Below are 18,102 nucleotides of genomic sequence, written 5' to 3'. Positions count from 1 at the left end.
GACACCTAGTGCAGCGGAGGTGAATGGCGGAATACTGAAGTACTGAAGGGACAAAAATGAAGTGTGCCAAAAATAACTCTTCTCTTTCACTATTATTTTCATGAATGAATTCATGCTGAAAAGGTAAATGTAGGACATTTGAGGTTACACACTTTTTATCACTACACTACTGCTATGGGGGTTCAAAAACACATTGTTAAGGCCTCATAACACATTTTATTTAAATAAATGAGCTAAACTATTTTATAGAAGTAAATATATTTGAAACAATGACTTAAAAATAAATCATATTTTTGCTGTTTTGGCAATGCGTTGCTTTTGTAGAAATGAGAATAAAACCAATTAAATGAGTGTGTTAAAAGTAAGAATAAAGTAAAATAATGACAGTACCCTTGCTATTTTTCTATGATTAACTTCAATCAATTATAAATCTGAATTTTCTTTTTCAACCAATTTTTGCTGAATTCTAATTGCCATAGCAAATACAGTCACAGACTAAAACAAGAGAATTTGTCAAAGCCTCACTGGCAAAGGTTGTCAGCAGGAAAGTTGAGAGGCCACACGATCACACTATGTTTAATTAGATTTAATATGCAATCACATTTCCCATTTAGCCATGGCCAAAAGGACTGCAGACATTAAGGTTATAACCAGAACATTGCATCCGTTATGTAACTGACCCTGCTGGTCAAACACAAACATATAACAGTGAAACATGATCAATGCTTTTCCAATCAGAAGTTAGTTATCTTCTGACTCATTGTGATATATATATATACTGTATATATATATATATATATATATATTGTAATGCTTCTAAATAATTATGACTTCTACAGTGTAGTCATACAGTATGGTAATACATGCAGCAAAAAATGTGGAGACCAGAAAAAGTGGATTTGTTGCTGATTGTATAGAAATTCATTTATTCTGAATTTTGTTTATTCTCATTTCTGCAAAAAAGCAACTTTGCCAAAAAACTGCACATTTTTTCTTCAAATCAGAAATTATTTAAAAATGTATATATTTTAATAATAGCAGTCTCCTCAATGTTCTGTAAAGAGCCGATGACTAGGAACATTTTACACTTGAAGTGTGAGGTCGCACTGGCAGCGCATCGGCGCTCGTAGAGGAGGGACTACATTATGCATCATTCTGCACAACATCCTCATCCACCAGCATTGAACATCGGATTTTATGTTGACTTCACATGAACCGAGACATCACACAGGTAATATTGCCGAACGCTATTAATACTGAAAATAGATGCATTGAATTTTTTGATCGCTTTCGTGTGTTTTTTAATCAGACTGTATCTAACCAAAATCTTCATGAAGGATAAACATGTTTCTATTAACTGGCTTACGTCCACGTAATGCCGATGAGTTCAATCTGAATCAGTCGGCAAGCATCTCCCATACGTTGGCGTTCTCTCGCACTTTGCATATTTACTTTAATGTAACGTGTAAACACGAGATGTCACAAATCCTTTTAGTCCGTGTTTTTCCTCTGAGGACTACTATGGATTTAATAATTGCAGAATCCTGGCGGTGTGTTCATGAAAAACAGAAGCCAGTGGCTGTGTCGTGAAGCCTTGCGGGCTGCCTAGACAGCATGTTTGGACATCAATTTCACGCAGTAAAAATTCATAAAGATGACTGCATTAATGATGCCAATAAATGTATCACGCCCAAGATGCCAAAATGCTGTATAGGTAGACTGCTTGTCCTCAGACTGAAATGATGCACGAGACAGAAATTCAGCGCTTGTGTTATTGCGTGGTTGACTCCGCATCTTGTGTTATATGGGTAAAAGCCGCAGAACCTCTATTGTGTTATTTCATGCATCAATGTAACAGGTGCATAGGATAATTGTTAAGAGCCTACTGTGCATGTGAAAAGAGGTCGATAGATTTTGGCCTTAGGGTGAGGCAGGGAGGGGGCGCCCTGACAAGTGATGCTGTCAGTATGCTGCTGTGCTGTACGCTTCATTCTTCAGTAAGTTGTCACTTATTCTGGAGCAGTGGGGTAACCTACAAATGTCTGTGCTTCATGTAGTAACATCCATACCAGCCAAACAAATACAACTAAAGGAATTATCAACTGCCAGTTCAGGTAGAAATAGTTCCGTATGGCACTTTTACTCTGGAGATTTATATTATATAATTTCCAAAACACCACATTAAAAAAACCTCACTTGTCACATTTTCAAATATTGAAAACGGTCAGATTTGTTTTTGTGGGTTTATTCAATCTGTAATATGAAGTTTAAAGGAAAGGTTCATATTAAAATTGTGTTATTTTTTACTCACCCACATGACTTTCAATATGTTTTAAGACCTCTCGGCGTCTTCGGAACACAAATAAAGATATTTTAGGTGACATTCGAGAGATTTCCAGGCCTCCTCATAGACATCTTGGTTATAGTTGTTGTCAAGGTCCAGAAAAGTACTAAAGACATCGTTAAATTGGTCCATTCGCTCATAGTGGCTCAATTAATTTTTTTTGAAGCGACGACAATACTTTATGTGCGAAAAACAAACCAAAAATAACGACTTTAAACAATATATTCTCCTCTGTCTTGTCAGTCTTTGGTGCGCGTTCACGAGAGCACTTCTACACATGCGCATTCGGTTGGGCAAAAAAGTGCAAGGCTGTGTCTGAAACTGCTCCCTATCTCCTATATAGTGCACTATATATCGTGTTTCTGCCATTTTGTAGTGGTGTCCGAAACCTGAGTGAACTACTTCAATCCCTACATTCTTTCACTCTTTTTTACCCACAATGCACTCTGATTTCGAGTGTACATTCGATGCACGCGACGACCGCTTGATTAGAATCAGCTGGAGGAGAGTGACCGTTAATGCCACGAATGTTTGTTGAAAGTGTTTGTTCTTGTTGACAGTTATTTTCGTGTTTTTGAGATTAAACAGATTAAATGAATGTTATAGACAGTGGTGCTTTATTTGAAATATATTAAATAATTGTATTAAACGTTAAAGTAAATAAACGTAGCAAAGAGTTGTTTTGTTCTCTTTATTAAATACTAATACAAAAACGTGACAAATAAGGTGAAAATGATCTTTACCATTTTATCAAGCAATTCACGAAGCAACACAGGTGTAAAATAACTGTTACGTCGAATGGCCGTGACAGTACTGTCAGACGCAGGTTGTGTTACGTCAGTGTCTGAAATCGTTCACTCATTTTCATTCACTTCTTCCCCATATAGTGGACTCAAATGTCATTCGCTATATAGGGAATAGTGAAGGAGTGAGCGAGGGAACGGTTTCAGAAACTTCCTCAGAAGTCTTCCTCAATATCGAAATCATCAGACATTTTGCAAAGATCAGCTTATATACAGCGTGCACCTGGCTGCTTGTAAACAGAGTTGCACTTCCGGGGTTGTCAGTCAGAACGCCGGCGTCTGCCCCCACCGAATGCGCATGAGTCAAAGTGTTCTCGTGAACGCTCACGCTCACCATAGAATGACAAGACAGAGGAGAATATATTGATTAAAGTCGTTATTTTGTTTTGTTTTTCGCACATAAAATATTGTCGTCGCTTCAAAAAAATTCAATTGAGCCACTATGAACGGATGGACCAATTTAACGATGTCTTTAGTACTTTCCTGGACCTTGACAACAACTACTGTATAACCCTGATGTCTAAGGAGGCCTGGAAATCTTTCGGATGTCACCTAAATATCTTTATTTGTGTTTCGAAGACGCCGGGAGGTCTTAAAACATGTCATGTGTGGGTGAGTAAATGTGGGTGAGTAAAAAATAACACAACTTTGATTTTGAGATGAACTTTTCCTTTAACTTTTCAAAAATTTTCCAGCTTTACAGAGATGTAACCAAAGCTATTTAGGACTTTGAAAGCGCATATTAAATCCTATTATCACTATGAATAAACATGTAGAAAAATGGATTTAGTAATATTAGCATATCTCACAGATGCATTTTCCTGAAGGTTATGCATTATGTATAACAATGGTGTGACTTTGACCTTGTTTCTGCTAGAGAGAGCACAGCAGGCAGGATTAAAGCAACAAGCTCTTAAATGGAGATTAATTTCATAATTACTTATGCACAGCACTCTAATCTGAACCTTTAAAATGTTGGTATACACTTTAGGTTTAAGACCCTTATAGTTCACAAGGTCAGGAGGTCACTCTAAATGAAATAGCAGATCAGAGATTTTAAAGTTTTACTGGAATCTGATGTATTTGCAGTTTCAGAGAGTCCAAAAGGAACAAATAAGATCTGCACACGAAAAATGGGCCACAAAAGCTCACATCGATTTACTGTCCAGTTTCAGAAAGTTCACTCATAATCTTATACCACAGAAGAGGTTTAGATCTTTCATGGGTAACAAATGCACCTGACCTTTTCAACTGAAGTTATTATATTTTAGGTTTCCCATGGATGTAATCTAATTTTACAACATTACATTTTACGGGTCCAGTGAAGTTGTTCCAAATAATTTTGTTTCCAGCTATTCAATGACTGTGAATTTTCTTTCTACAATGGTTTACGAGTTTATTTGCATGTTGTGGTAAACAAGGCTTTTTATTATACATGAACATTTACATTTATTCTGCATAAACATAGTGTCTCTCAGACTTTAAAATCAAAAATGGCAATCACATTTGTACAAAGAGGTCAGTCACACAGCAGAATCAGCTTTCTGTGTGCTGGTCAGCATCTCTCAATGCAAAGCAATTCATTTGGCCCCTGTGTTTGAAAACAGCTTTTGGGTACTTTGACCTGCAGAAGCTTTATCTCATGCCGGTGTTATCTTTACAAGCATTCCTAAAAAAATCCACAAGAACACTGCTCAGAACATTTGTCAGTTAACAAGGATGTACATTAAAATTAGCACATTGCACTAGTAGAATATGTTCGGAATAATTTGAAGCAGTTTTTAAAGGTCATACAGTATGTGTAATGTGCTAAGACAACTTGTAGGTTGAAAACCTTTCCCTGAAAAGTACAAACACTGGTTTGTTTGCAGTGATGCCATTGTAAGCTTTGCTCACGAGTATGGAATTGACAGTAATTTACTAAAAGGCTAAGGCTATGATGATGGAGTTTTGGAATTTATTAAAAACATTTTTCATGGACTACAAAATAAACAATCAGTTACAGATGCTAATAAGAGGCAACATTCTGGTTGAAGATCAAAAGTAGACTATTGAAGCCTACTCGATGTGAAAGCTATAAAATCACTTCCTATTTTATATTCATAGGTTCTGGCTGATGCATGCCATATAGCTTGTTGCTTCTAGTAGAAAGGTAGAAAAGTGTCCTTTATCTTCCGTGTGAATGAAAAAGCAATTTTATCCCCAAGTATTTTTTTATTCAAACTGTTTGAGCACCAACACTATGCTTTGCGTTTCTATATGTGTGATCTGCACAGCATAGCAGCATTTCTCAAGGTCAGAGAATGTCTTATTGACAATCAGATCAGGTTTTGGAGCTTGAGAAGCAGGTTGTTTTATGTAGCGTGTCAGTGCCTGCCCTTGCATCTTTATGGAAGTATTTTAATGCCATTAGTCTTAATGCCAAATCTGTTGCATTACCAGTGCTTGTATTTTTAGAGTCTGCAATTCAATATGGTTGTAGTTAAGCTGTGAATATATCAAATTGAAACATTTCACTGTTAAAAAATTCAATAATCAAAATTCACCTTTTAAATTTCATTAAAAAAATTCAACTGGTTTTAAAATACAACCTTTAATTTTCGACAGACAATTTTCTGTGCATATTATTTTGGTTTAAAAATTTGCTTCCACAAATTCAGTGTTTCAAATTCAGCTTTAAATGCAAAGTTTCACATCCTGGAATCCCAGGAGAAGCAATAGAGCGCCGATGCATGATGCCTACCTGCTGCCTGACTGCTTCACCAGCAGGTGGTGAGTCGGTTCTGACGAAGACCAAAGCAAAAAATGCAGATACTTACTTATATGCTGGCTGCACAGTCCACTCATGTGCTCAATTAAGTGAATTTATTTGTTTTCATAGATCTCTTCTTATGCATCATCAACATTTTCAGAAATTTTATTGACGCTTGCACCACAGTCCGCACAGACAGACACAGGCCTATTATGCTCAGACTTTGACTGCCCTCCTGCTCTGGCTTGAAGAAATTAAGTTATTTTTTCATTCAGCACATCATGTTCAGATAAATCTTATGCATCATTAGCATTTACAGGACATTTATTGTGTTTATAGCGGTCAAATAACTGTGATCTCAACTAGCAGCTTATTGACAGCCGCTCTGATTTTAACACGGACTCTCCCATATGTGCATCTGTTTATATTGTATATTGTAGCAGCAATTTCTACAAGCTTTCTTTTTATTAAACCAAAATAATATTGACTGAAAATTGTCCGTCGAAAATTGAGTTGAAAGTTTAATTTTTTTAATGAAATTTAAAAGGTGAATTACATTTTTAAACAGTGAAATTGTGCATGAAATGTTTCAATTTGAAATATTCACAGCTTAACTATACAACCATATTGAATTGCAGACTCTAAAAATGCAAGCACTGGTAATGCAACAGATGTATTTAGTGGTAATTCAACATTCTCTTTGCTTCAAAGACTAAAGGCATTAAAATACTTCCATACCATCTTCCTGGTATTGGCTGTTTTATTTGGTGTGTGATTTTTTCATGAAAGTTTGTTATGCAAGCCATTAAGATTAGCTCACAGGCTCCCAAAGTTGTGGAAGTCTTTTAGTTAACAGACTAGAATTTGTTTCTCCTGAAGGTAGACTGTGGAAAATAATGCAGAGTGGTTATATGTTTTGTAAAAAATAAATAATAAACTTAAAAAAAATTGTACAATTAATTTACCTTCTCATCAAATTTGCCATTTACATTACACTGATGTGATTTTGTCTGACAGCTTTCTTGATTTGATTTGATTTGATTTGATTTGCGTTGACGTGACCTGGGCAGGGCCCTGACCTGACCTAGAGGGACTGACCCAGTTTTACACACTATGTGTAGCTGTTATGCCTAAATTCATTTTAAATTGTTTTGTTTTAGTCTCAGACTACAGTTTATCATCATTTTTAACAAAAAGAGACACCCGGAATGGGGTTGCTGTGATACGAATGACTAATTTATCTGCAGAGACCACTGCAATGAAGTTCAATGCTGCAGAGAATACTAAAGCTAAAATACACTAAAAGACTTTTGCTCAGATTTTCAGTCTGGACTTGTTGTAGAAAGCCTGTGCCGGTATGCAGATTTGATCAGTTTGTGTGTTTCTATCTGAAACTTTCAAAAAGTCTGCAAGTGTTGGATGTCTAGTTCAGATTAAAAGTCTTGTAGTGTATTCCAGCCATAAAGCTTTGCTACACTTGACTACAGAATAAACTTCCACAGTCCTGTAGAAGCTATTCTCCTCAAAGGTATTTTCGGGTGACAGATCACTTTGCACAAAGCTCGAGGACACATTAAAACTGTCTCGTTTTCATTCCCCAAATTTGCCTCTGTCTACATGTCCTACACATTTTATGAGATTTTCTTCTTTTCCAAATGCATCTCTGTTCTTTGCAGGTAGTGGCTGTCTAAGGATAGCCCATCCAGACAGGAAAATGAAAAGAACTGCACTCATATATTATTAAAGGGCAGCAGTGCCTTCACAGATATCATGACACCTGAAGACCTTCTGGAGAAGTATAATTAATGCCATCTTTCATTCCTGAAAGCTATGGATTAAGAATTTGCCTCAAGTGAGACATTCACATTTGTGAGTATACCTGTGTGTGCTTAAGCTTGCCTTGCATTAAACTTTAATAATTTTTTAAGGATTAAAATCAGAAATTGCTTTGCTGGTCTGATCCGCCATCGAAAAGTCACATGGGATCAAGAGCCCACTCTGTGGGGTAATGGCGGAATATAGAGAATATGAATAGGAACTGTGTTAAAGGAATAGTTCACCCAAAAATGCTCCCCATTGACTTGACCACAGTAATTTTTGGGGACCATTTTTGGGTGAACTATTCCTTTAATAAAAACTCAAATATAACTCAGCAATAGAAGACCAAGCCATTCCTTTTTCAACGATTGTATGAAAGATGTTAGCTATAGTTAAATAGGTGACATTGAGAAACACGTCTAGCCAAATCTATAACCTAGTTTTTATTATACTGTATATTCATTTGTGTGTGCGTCATATGATGGAAATTATAATTTGTAAGATCTCAGACTCACACATTTTTTGTTTAATAAATATTACCTTTAGATGTAAATGATGCTATTTAGGGCAAACAACAGCTCTTGTCCTACTTTTAAAGTTCCTCAGCTGCTGCCGGTTATGTGTGGTAGATGATCTCCAGAGAATCTCACTATCTGATCTGTTAATTGGAATTAATTTTAGATTTTTTCACGTAGAGGAAAGATTCTCACTGAATGGTGTGAAAAGAAGTTTGATCATTTTAATGTAGGATAAATCAGTCTCTTTCAGAGCTTTGGCGCATTTGAATGAATCACAGATTTCCCCAAAGCTTTTGTTCTTAATTGTACATTTTCAATGTATTGTATTTGTATTTGAATTTCAATTGTATTTTATTTGATACTTGATTTCAGTTCTATTTGATTGATACTTTGCAAATAAGGTCTAACTCAACGTTCTCATGTGGCTGTTTGTTTCCTCTCCTCACATGTAGCCATGATGGTCCTGTTTCTAGTTTCTGCAGCTCACATTACAAACAGTTCCTCTCATGGAAATCTGACCACAGGTATATCTCCTCAAGATTTCTTTATATCTTACTCATAAGAGTGATAAAAAGGCCTACACAGAATCTGCAGAACGGTCTTTACATTTCCACAGAATTGCTAAACATGTCATTCACAGAGCTTCACAAATCCCAACTCCCCCCCCCCACACACACACGTTTAATCCCCACACTTAACACTGGATTAAAGCTAAAGTAGTGTGAAATCTCAAAACAAAACTAGATACAAGTAATTGAAAGTGACAGTTCACCCCAAAAATTTTGTCATCATTTATTCACCCATCTCAAACCTGTATGACTTTCTTTTTTTCACTGAACACAAAATAAGATATTTTAAAGAATTTGTTGAAATTCTAATAAAGAACAAACCTGTTGACTTGCATTGGTTTTGTGTCCATACAATAGAAGTGAATGGGTGCCAGTGCTGTTCGGATGCCAACATTCTTCAAAATATCTTCTTTTGTGTTCTGCGGAAGAAAGAATGTCATACGGGTTTGAAATGACAAGAGAGTGAGTAAATAATGACAGAATTTTCATTTTTGGGTAAACTCTCTCTTTAATTCAGGATAAAATATGAACATTGTGAAGCATAGAACAAGATAACCCATAATCACTTTTAACCGGGGATAAGGAGAGAGGCCTGTGGAGAAACTTATCTCACTTCCATTGTGTTGCTGTTCAGAGTCTCCAGCTTCTCAGGGCTCACATGTCTTAGCCTCAGGACTCATCACCTCTGTCCTCCTCATCATCTTTCTTCTCTTCGTCGCCTACATTCTGAGGTAAGAAACACGCATGCACACACACGTGCACGCACACACTTTTCATTTTCACTTACACACACAATGATTACAAATACAATGACTCCATAGATGTAATGACTTTTATACTGTACAAACTGTATATTCTATCCCCTACACCTGAACCTAACCATCACAGAAAACTTTTTTAATGTAAAAACAATCACCATTTAGTATGTTTTTAAGCCATTTGGTTTACGAGGACACAGGAAGTGTCCCGTAAATCATGTTTACGTTTTTATACACGTCATTCTACACATTTGCTTCCTCGTAATCCATATATACAAGTACACACACTCAGGCACGCACAGCATGCACACACACACGCACGCGCACGCGCACACACACACACACACACGCACGCACACACACACACACACACACACGCACACAGAATCATTGTATGCAAAACAAAGAATCAAAAAAGTTTTAATGCATAATACAATTTATACTGCTTTATACTTTTAGGAGAAGCAGCCTTTGAAAATGTTTAGCTGTCTTTGCATATTTAGTAGTGTGGATTGTTAGTTTTGTTTAAACACACACTTCACCTTTAAGGGGAAGGGCAAGGGGGAGTGTGTGTTTATGATGCTGTGTTGGTGCTCCAGCAGCAGCTGCATGTGTAGTGAATGTGAAAGCAGTTGTGATGGTGTGTTAGCGAGTCATTCACTCCCAGCTGCTCTGAGGAATCAGACACACAAACAATCTCCCATGAGAAAGAACTTAAGATTTTGGTGTGTATTTTAAACAATTATTCATTAATGTTTTTTCTTCTCTTTGAATAACTTTCATATCCCCAAATCTCTCAGGTTTAGAGAACAAAGGAAGGATCTTGTCGCCTCAGTTGACAAGAAGTTGCCAAATGGCTTTTTGGAAGATCAAGGTAAGTTTGTTGCCGTTTTGTCTATTTTTACGCACTATATTTTTAGAACAGACAAGAAGTGGGCTACATTTTTGGTTATGAGAATGTGACTTTTTCACCCTCTTTCTGTGTCACCACATACTTGTCTCTCTTAGAACAAACGGTGGTACTTCTCCCCAGATCACCTTCTCCATCGAAGCGTTATTTCCCCATCCCGCTGGACTCCCTGGAGGAAGAGTTTCGTCTACGCTTGGCAGACGATGGCAAACTCTTCAGAGAGGAATTTAACGTAGGAGCTTAGACAAACATAAATCTTCTATTCTCCACATGGTCATTCGCTCGGTTTTGATATCTTATACTCTTGAATAGCTTCTTTTTCTTCTGCTGGTCTTTTGTAGTCTTTGCCTTGCGGTTTTGGCTGTGGAACCTTTGAAGAGGCAAGCAGAGAGGAGAACAGAGAAAAGAACAGATATCCCAATATTCTGCCCTGTAAATATTCCTCACTCTCTAACACACACACAGACACACACACATACACACTCACACGCTTGCAAACACTGTGGAAAACTTGTTTTTGTCTTAGAGGGATAAAAATGTAATTAAAAATATTATTTTTTTATTCTGTGGAACAGAAGTTTGGTAGAATGCTGTAGATATTCAGCCTTAGTCATAACCATTCATTTTTCTGTGAACTGTCCTTTTAAGACCACTAATATTTTTTGATTTATTACTAATAATCATTTGTAAAGGATTTGGAGGGGGTAAAATGTATTAGTAATATGTTTATTTCATTCACAGATGATCACTCCAGAGTGCTGCTGTCACACATAGATGGATATATGGGCTCAGATTATATAAATGCCTCCTTCATAGATGTGAGTACTTCTGTGTGCTTTTCAAAAGCATAAATAGGAATTTGTTCAATTTCTGCCCCAAAATAGCACGTCAGGTATTGTTACTCCCTTAGTTTTAGAGCGTTAACCCTGTCTAGTACACTAAAATGTATTATACAAAAATATGCTATAGAATACTTGCACCATTTAATCAAAACTATCAAAATTAAATTACTGAGAATGACTGCGCTCCTTTGATCCTAGTGAATTTTTTTTCCCAATAGGGTCACAGAGAAAAGAACAAATTTATTGCAGCTCAAGGTACATAAGCATATAAAGAAAAATCCTTTGTTGTTTTTTTTCGATTCCTATATGAAAAGAAAGTTGAACTAGCTGATATTTTATGTAATCTCTATTTTTTGTATGTTTCATCACTGCTTGCATTAACAGGTCCGAAACCAGAGACAGTGGGGGATTTTTGGAGGATGGTTTGGGAACAGAAATCTGCTACTATAGTCATGTTGACGAACACAAGAGAGAGAAAAGAGGCAAGAGTAGACATCATAAAGTCACACTAGGAACATGTACAGTACATGAACAGTAAAAAATATTTTATTTGACATGTAGGAAAAGTGCTGTCAGTACTGGCCTGAGCAGGGCTGCAGGATCTACGGCTGTGTGAGGGTGGCAACGGAAGATGTCACAGTCCTGGTGGACTACACGATCCGGAAGTTCTGTGTACAGCACGTGAGTTGCTCCCTCTTAAACATTACAACATCAGTCATCAAATGCTCTTTATATCATGCAAAAGTGTTGTTTGTTATTGTGGAATTAATCATGCTATTACTAAACTGACAATGTGCTGAGCCTGTGTTATCTGGGGACTGTCTGGTTTTATAGCATGCTGCTGATGGCTACAGGCCTCCAAGACTGGTTACTCAGCTGCATTTCACCAGCTGGCCTGATTTTGGTGTTCCACTGTCACCTATTGGCATGCTCAAGTTTCTCAAGAAAGTTAAGAGTGTCAACCCGGCCCATGCTGGACCAATCATAGTGCACTGCAGGTACGATTTCTACTTCTCTGAATACAACCCTAAAATATGGACGCTGGGTTCACACCAAACGCGAACAATCGCGTTCCATGCCCTTTATTACTCACAGGAAAAGTTAGATGAAATATTTTCGACCTTCACGGAAGACGAGATTGACGCGCGTCCGCAGCAGTCGCGCCACCCTATTCGCTCCGCCTGCCGCGAGTTTGCGTCTGTACGCGTCTTTGCATTGACTTTGTATGTAATTTTCTCGCGCCAAACGCTAAATTCGCGTTTGGTGTGAACCCAGTTTAAGGTTAGAGATTCAATGTTAGTTGTACTCTGGCAAATGTCAAAATGTGTCAGATATACAGTAGTTATTAAATTATAAATATATTGTGGATAATATAAATATAAATCACCGGGTAAAGGTCCAATGTGTAATTTTTGGAGGATCTATTGACAGAAATGCAATATAATATACATAACTATGTCTATAATGAAGCGTTAGGTTTTTATTACCTTAAAATGGATCTATTTCTATCTACATACATTGCATAGAATTCGCCATGTTGTTTCTACACCAACCCTAAACAGACAAACTGCTCTACAGACCGCGTTTTGTAAATACGTTATCTCCTTTGGCAAAAAAGTGAAAGCGTGATGACATCCCAGCCCTGTGTCAGCCAGTGCTTTGAAAGAGAGGGGGAGGGGTGGAGCGAGCCGTTGGTTGCAATTTGCAACCTCGCCGCTAGATGCTGCTAAATTTCATACACTGGACCTTTAACAACTACTGGAACTTTCAGTATTTAATACAGTACATGTACATTCAGGCATAGATACTTTAGCAACTTAGAGGACAGAGCTTTAAAGTATTTATTTTAACAGTATGCATTTTTCTCGGGATTGAAGCCAATGACCTTCGTGGTGCTAGTACCATGCTCTATAGAGTTAAATACAGGAACTGTACTGCTAATTGACTAAAATACTGAGCCAACAAAATAAATAGATTATATTATATAATTTAACACACAAGATAGCTGATGTGCAGAATTCTATAAATGGACATTTGAGAATCCCAGCGAGTTCAGCATCATTTAGGGCAATACATATTTAACTACAACAAGCCCTCTGAAATGCTTAATGTGCAGGAACAACCACCAACACAGATGTCCTGAAAGCTTTTTTGTGTGTACAGCTCAGCTGTTTTGGTATGACAGCCCCCACATGTGGGATTGTTCTCAGCCTTGGCCAGAAAGACAAACTCTCCCACATTCAAGCTGTGATGTTATTCAATGATACTTAATAGGAATAAGATATTTTCTCGCTCTATACCATGTGTAGTAAGTGTTAAAGAACAATGCTGGGTTTTACTTGCAGATCAGGGGTGACTTGAGGTTTTTCAAGGTGATCGAAGTAGGCACACATGATTCTGTGAAAATGAGAAATGCATACAGTACATATTAGAAAATAATTTCATCTTAAACATTAAAACATTGAACATTGTTGCTATACTTGATGTTTAGCTAAGAGACTTAACATAGTAACAATTGCTTCAGTGATGTGACTGGGGTGGGACAATAATGGTAGACAGTAGTGCTTTGGAAACCTGTTTAAAAACAGCCACTACTTTATGAGTGCTGTATAAATGACACTATAGTTTAATTGATTTTTTTTATTTCAAAACCATAAATTATACAGTTGATACAATGCTATAAGGGTTTTAATATAAAATTCTTCACATGTTTGATTTAATTGAAGTGATTAGTTAGCCCAACATAGGAGATACAAACATAAGCCCGTACAGTTTTATCCTCATTATTCCATTATCCTTCCTGGCCTACTTCACATTTCACAATTAACTTTCTCTTTATTCTTATCTGTGTAGTGCTGGAGTTGGCAGGACGGGGACGTTTATCATGATTGATGCCATGATGGATATGATGCACGCTGAAGGAAGGGTGGATGTCTTTGGCTTTGTATCCAGAATAAGAAAGCAGCGATGTCAGCTCATTCAGACCGATGTAAAGACCACAATGCATCGTTCTTTTACAGATTTTGGAGTCATCAGTTTAAAAGCGAGGAGCCGCTGAATTTTCTCTCTCTCGCCCACAGATGCAGTATTCATTTATTTACCAGGCACTTTTGGAGCATTATCTCTACGGTGACACTGAGTTAGACGTCGCATCGCTGGAGGGCAACCTACACAAACTCCACAACACACACGCACACATGGACCGTGTGGGTCTAGAGGAGGAATTCAGAGTAAGAAACACTTTCCTATCAATCGATAAAACCTGTTAGCATGTTACAGCTGTAGAGATCTTATGAGGTTATGAGTTGTTTTAAGAGATCATGAATGAGAATAATGTTGTTTTGTCTGGAATCTCTGTAGAAGCTGACCAACGTACGCATTATGAAGGAGAACATGAGAACCGGAAATCTGCCTGCCAACATGAGAAAAAACAGAGTTCTACAGATTATCCCATGTGAGAAAATACATGCTCTCTCTCTCTCTCTCTCTCCTCCCATTAATTCTTTTGAAGGTTGGATTTCACTGTATAGTTTTTTTTTGTTGCTATAACCCATGTAAAACCTATAATGCATCACTATTTGCTAACACATTTATCTTTCTGTATTTTATCACCAGATGATTTCAACAGGGTAATATTATCCATGAAAAGAGGACAGGAATTTACAGACTACATTAATGCATCTTTTATAGATGTAAGTATTTCTTTAATGAGTGAGGGATAATGTACAGTAGCCAACCAGTTGTTATCGCAGAATAAACCCTGACAGGGTGATCTTGTATCTATCAGATGGGGTTTATTTTAATACAACCCAATGTACATTATTTATTTTTATTTTAAAAAAATATTTAGTTTATTAAACTGTTCTGGTCAAAATGACTCAAAATGAGTAATGAAAGAGTCTGTGTTAATAGTTTTAGGAATTGTTATTGGGGAATAACATACTTTGGAATGTCCCGACTGACCAATCAGAATCAAGTATTCCAAAGAGCAGTGTAAAAAAATATTAACAATCAATAGTACATTAGATAGTCAATATCATATTCCACCTAACATTCATTCAGTTCTTGCCTTTCCTTACAGAAGGCATTGTAAAAGATCAGTATATGTGTTATCTTTGCAGGGTTATAGGCAGAAGGATTACTTCATAGCAACTCAGGCGCCTTTGGCTCACACAGTGCAGGACTTCTGGCGTATGGTGTGGGAGTGGAAGTGCCACTCTATTGTCATGCTGACTGAGCTAAAGGAGAGAGAGCAGGTCAGTGTCCCTATATGTCTTTTTATATTCATATATATTTATCAATATGAATAAGTTATGTATTACCATATACCTATGGTATATGGTAATGAGGCTTCTCACATGCATTACTCTCATTATAGGAAAAATGTGTACGTTACTGGCCAGCAGAGCGCAGTGTATCATTTGGAGAGTATGTGCTGGAGCTGAAGAGAGATGTGCTGTGTGAGACTTTCAGCATCCGAGACATGCTGCTGTCTTATGCACCAGTGAGTTTAATGTGATGTGGATTTTAGCTTCAGGTATCTTTCCGATTTTGGTGGTCAAATCTGAGGCCAAATTGTGCTTTTTGCAGGAGAAACAGACTCGTCTCATCAGACAATTCCACTTCCATGGCTGGCCAGAGATTGGAATTCCAGCCGATGGAAAGGGAATGATTGACATTATTGCTGCAGTGCAGAAGCAACAGCAGCAATCTGGAAATAACCCTATAGTGGTGCATTGCAGGTACACACTCTCACAGTCATGCTTGCATAAAATAAAGCCTAAAGAGAATCTGCTGACTTTTACCTATCGAATAAAACATGGTACAATATGTTAACTAACTAACCTCTTCATTCCTGTTGGTAGCTCAAAGCATTATCAAATACTTTCATTTTATTAACACTTTGTATTTAATCTGACTCTGAATTCTGATTGGATGAGCCACACACAAAGCCCACATAAAAGCACACCAGTGCCTGCACATTCTAGATCTAGAATAATGAAAAGTTGCCATGTTGCTTGGCAACCACAAACCTTTAACTTCAGCACTTAAAGCAGTGCTGCTTGTTGCTGAATTTGGATAGAATTTATGAAAAAAGGATCAATCTATATGAAAAAAAACCTCTTCCTGTGTGACATTAGTGCTGGCGCTGGTCGGACCGGAACCTTCATCGCCCTCAGCAACATTCTGGAGCGAGTCAAAGCCGAAGGTTTACTGGATGTATTTCAAACTGTGAAGAGTTTACGCACTCAGAGGCCACATATGGTCCAAACTGTGGTATGGACATAACATATACACATACAGTACTGTTTACACAGTACTTATTAATGCTTAAATATTAGTGCTTATATTGCATACGATCCTTTTGAAGACAAAATTTACCCACAATATATATAATATCTCATCATTGTGTGATTTTATACATTTTTATTTTCTTCTTCTCAGGAACAGTATGACTTCTGCTACAGAGTGGTTCAAGATTTTGTCGACATCTACTCTGACTATGCTAATTTCAAATGAGTGCAGTTTATCATCACACAATAATATTATATTTAAACTGAAAGACAATATTACTGTGGCTTAGTAACACTCCATGCACTTGACATTTCCTTTTTTTAGTTATTTACATGCAGTAAGGTCATATTTGGGATGTGATATCCAGTGGCTTAACCATGTCAAGTCTTTTGTATTACATTTTTGTTACTTTTTGGTCGATATTAAGTAAGAGTTTTTGAAGCATATTTTATTTAAACATTATCACTCTTCACATTAATTTCTGGTTTTGAATAAGTGTTATGCATTCCATCTTCAGTGTTCTATCTATTTATCTGCTGCTTGCCTCCCAAAACCCTTTGCATGATGATTTGTGTAAACTATACTGTACTAAAAACAATTCGGATGCTTCCAAATTTGAATTATAGAATGATTTTGGTCTCATCAGGCTGATTTGAATCTGCCCTGTAAGTTATTTGTACGATTTACATGCTTTTCACCTGACCCTTGTGTAATGACAGATCTCAATCACATAACAAACCTTTACTTGGCTTTTAAGTGTTTGCAATAATGCACATTTATACTTTTCAAGCTGAGCAACCAGTCAAGATATGGTTGTGACAGATATTCTGTTTGAGATCTTTCAGGTTCCTATTTTTACTTTATGTCTGGCTCACAATAAACACAATATCTACGAACATGATTAAGTATATATGTAAAAAGAATTGTCAGGTAGCATTGTGCTTTATTTGGTAACAATAATAATTTTTAAAGACATAGGTATAGTTATCATGTTTAATATGACAGAATTAGTTGACAACAAAGTAATGTTAATAGATAAAAAGAGAAAGTTGGATAATTGCTAATTATGAAGTAACAATGTTTTCATTTCGATAAACACTTAGTAATATCCACACAAACACCTTAAAAGTGGTTTCTGTCTGCTTGTTTAAACTATATACGATCAGAGATAAAATAAATTTTGAACTATCACAGCAGTACTCTTACAACAGCGTGTTATATTGTGAGGATGTGAAATATGAGAACAAATGCCTTAATCCCTTCTTTCTGGATAACACCATTTTCTGCAATAAATGTTTCAGTCAAACTTGTGTCTATTTTATTTGTGATCTTATTTAGATGATGTGCACCCTTTGAGTCTTAAGCATACAAATCTCAACTTCCATAAAAGAGAATAAAGAAAATGTTTCAAATGAACCCAAATATTAATCTTAAAAACTGCAAAACTAACAGTATTAAATAATAAAGAGTAACTTTTAGCAGTTGCATCTATT

General features: G+C 36.7%; 1 protein-coding gene across 2 annotated transcripts; it reads left to right on the top strand.

Annotated features, from left to right (window-relative positions):
• Positions 1-8: 8 nt before the first annotated feature.
• ptpreb (protein tyrosine phosphatase receptor type Eb) lies at positions 9-17,907 on the top strand. 2 transcript variants are annotated; one of them, XM_057343523.1, is made up of 22 exons: positions 9-123; positions 1,063-1,231; positions 7,576-7,751; positions 8,688-8,759; positions 9,439-9,535; positions 10,363-10,436; positions 10,571-10,704; positions 10,814-10,904; positions 11,214-11,290; positions 11,533-11,569; positions 11,699-11,796; positions 11,876-11,995; positions 12,149-12,312; positions 14,168-14,303; positions 14,395-14,544; positions 14,675-14,768; positions 14,930-15,006; positions 15,436-15,570; positions 15,693-15,818; positions 15,905-16,056; positions 16,456-16,591; positions 16,760-17,907. In XM_057343523.1, the coding sequence occupies exons 4-22, from the start codon at positions 8,690-8,692 to the stop codon at positions 16,832-16,834; spliced, it is 2,043 nt and encodes a 680-aa protein (XP_057199506.1). In that variant the 5' UTR covers positions 9-123; positions 1,063-1,231; positions 7,576-7,751; positions 8,688-8,689; the 3' UTR covers positions 16,835-17,907. The 2 variants fall into 2 exon arrangements, with proteins under 2 accessions (XP_057199506.1, XP_057199505.1); XM_057343522.1 differs by having other exon boundaries at positions 7,576-7,768.
• The last annotated feature ends 195 nt before the right edge of the window (positions 17,908-18,102 follow it).

This window comes from Triplophysa rosa, linkage group LG10 (assembly GCF_024868665.1).
Source record: "Triplophysa rosa linkage group LG10, Trosa_1v2, whole genome shotgun sequence".
NCBI lineage: Eukaryota > Metazoa > Chordata > Actinopteri > Cypriniformes > Nemacheilidae > Triplophysa > Triplophysa rosa.
This window is presented reverse-complemented; position numbering and strand designations above follow the sequence as displayed.

Bases quoted from the DNA above. Each gene is read 5' to 3' on its own strand.
- ptpreb (XM_057343523.1), top strand. From the start codon at position 8,690: ATGATGGTCCTGTTTCTAGTTTCTGCAGCTCACATTACAAACAGTTCC. The intron at 8,760-9,438 runs GTATATCTCCTC...GTTGCTGTTCAG, and splicing joins TCATGGAAATCTGACCACAG to AGTCTCCAGCTTCTCAGGGC. The intron at 15,571-15,692 runs GTCAGTGTCCCT...CTCTCATTATAG, and splicing joins AGCTAAAGGAGAGAGAGCAG to GAAAAATGTGTACGTTACTG.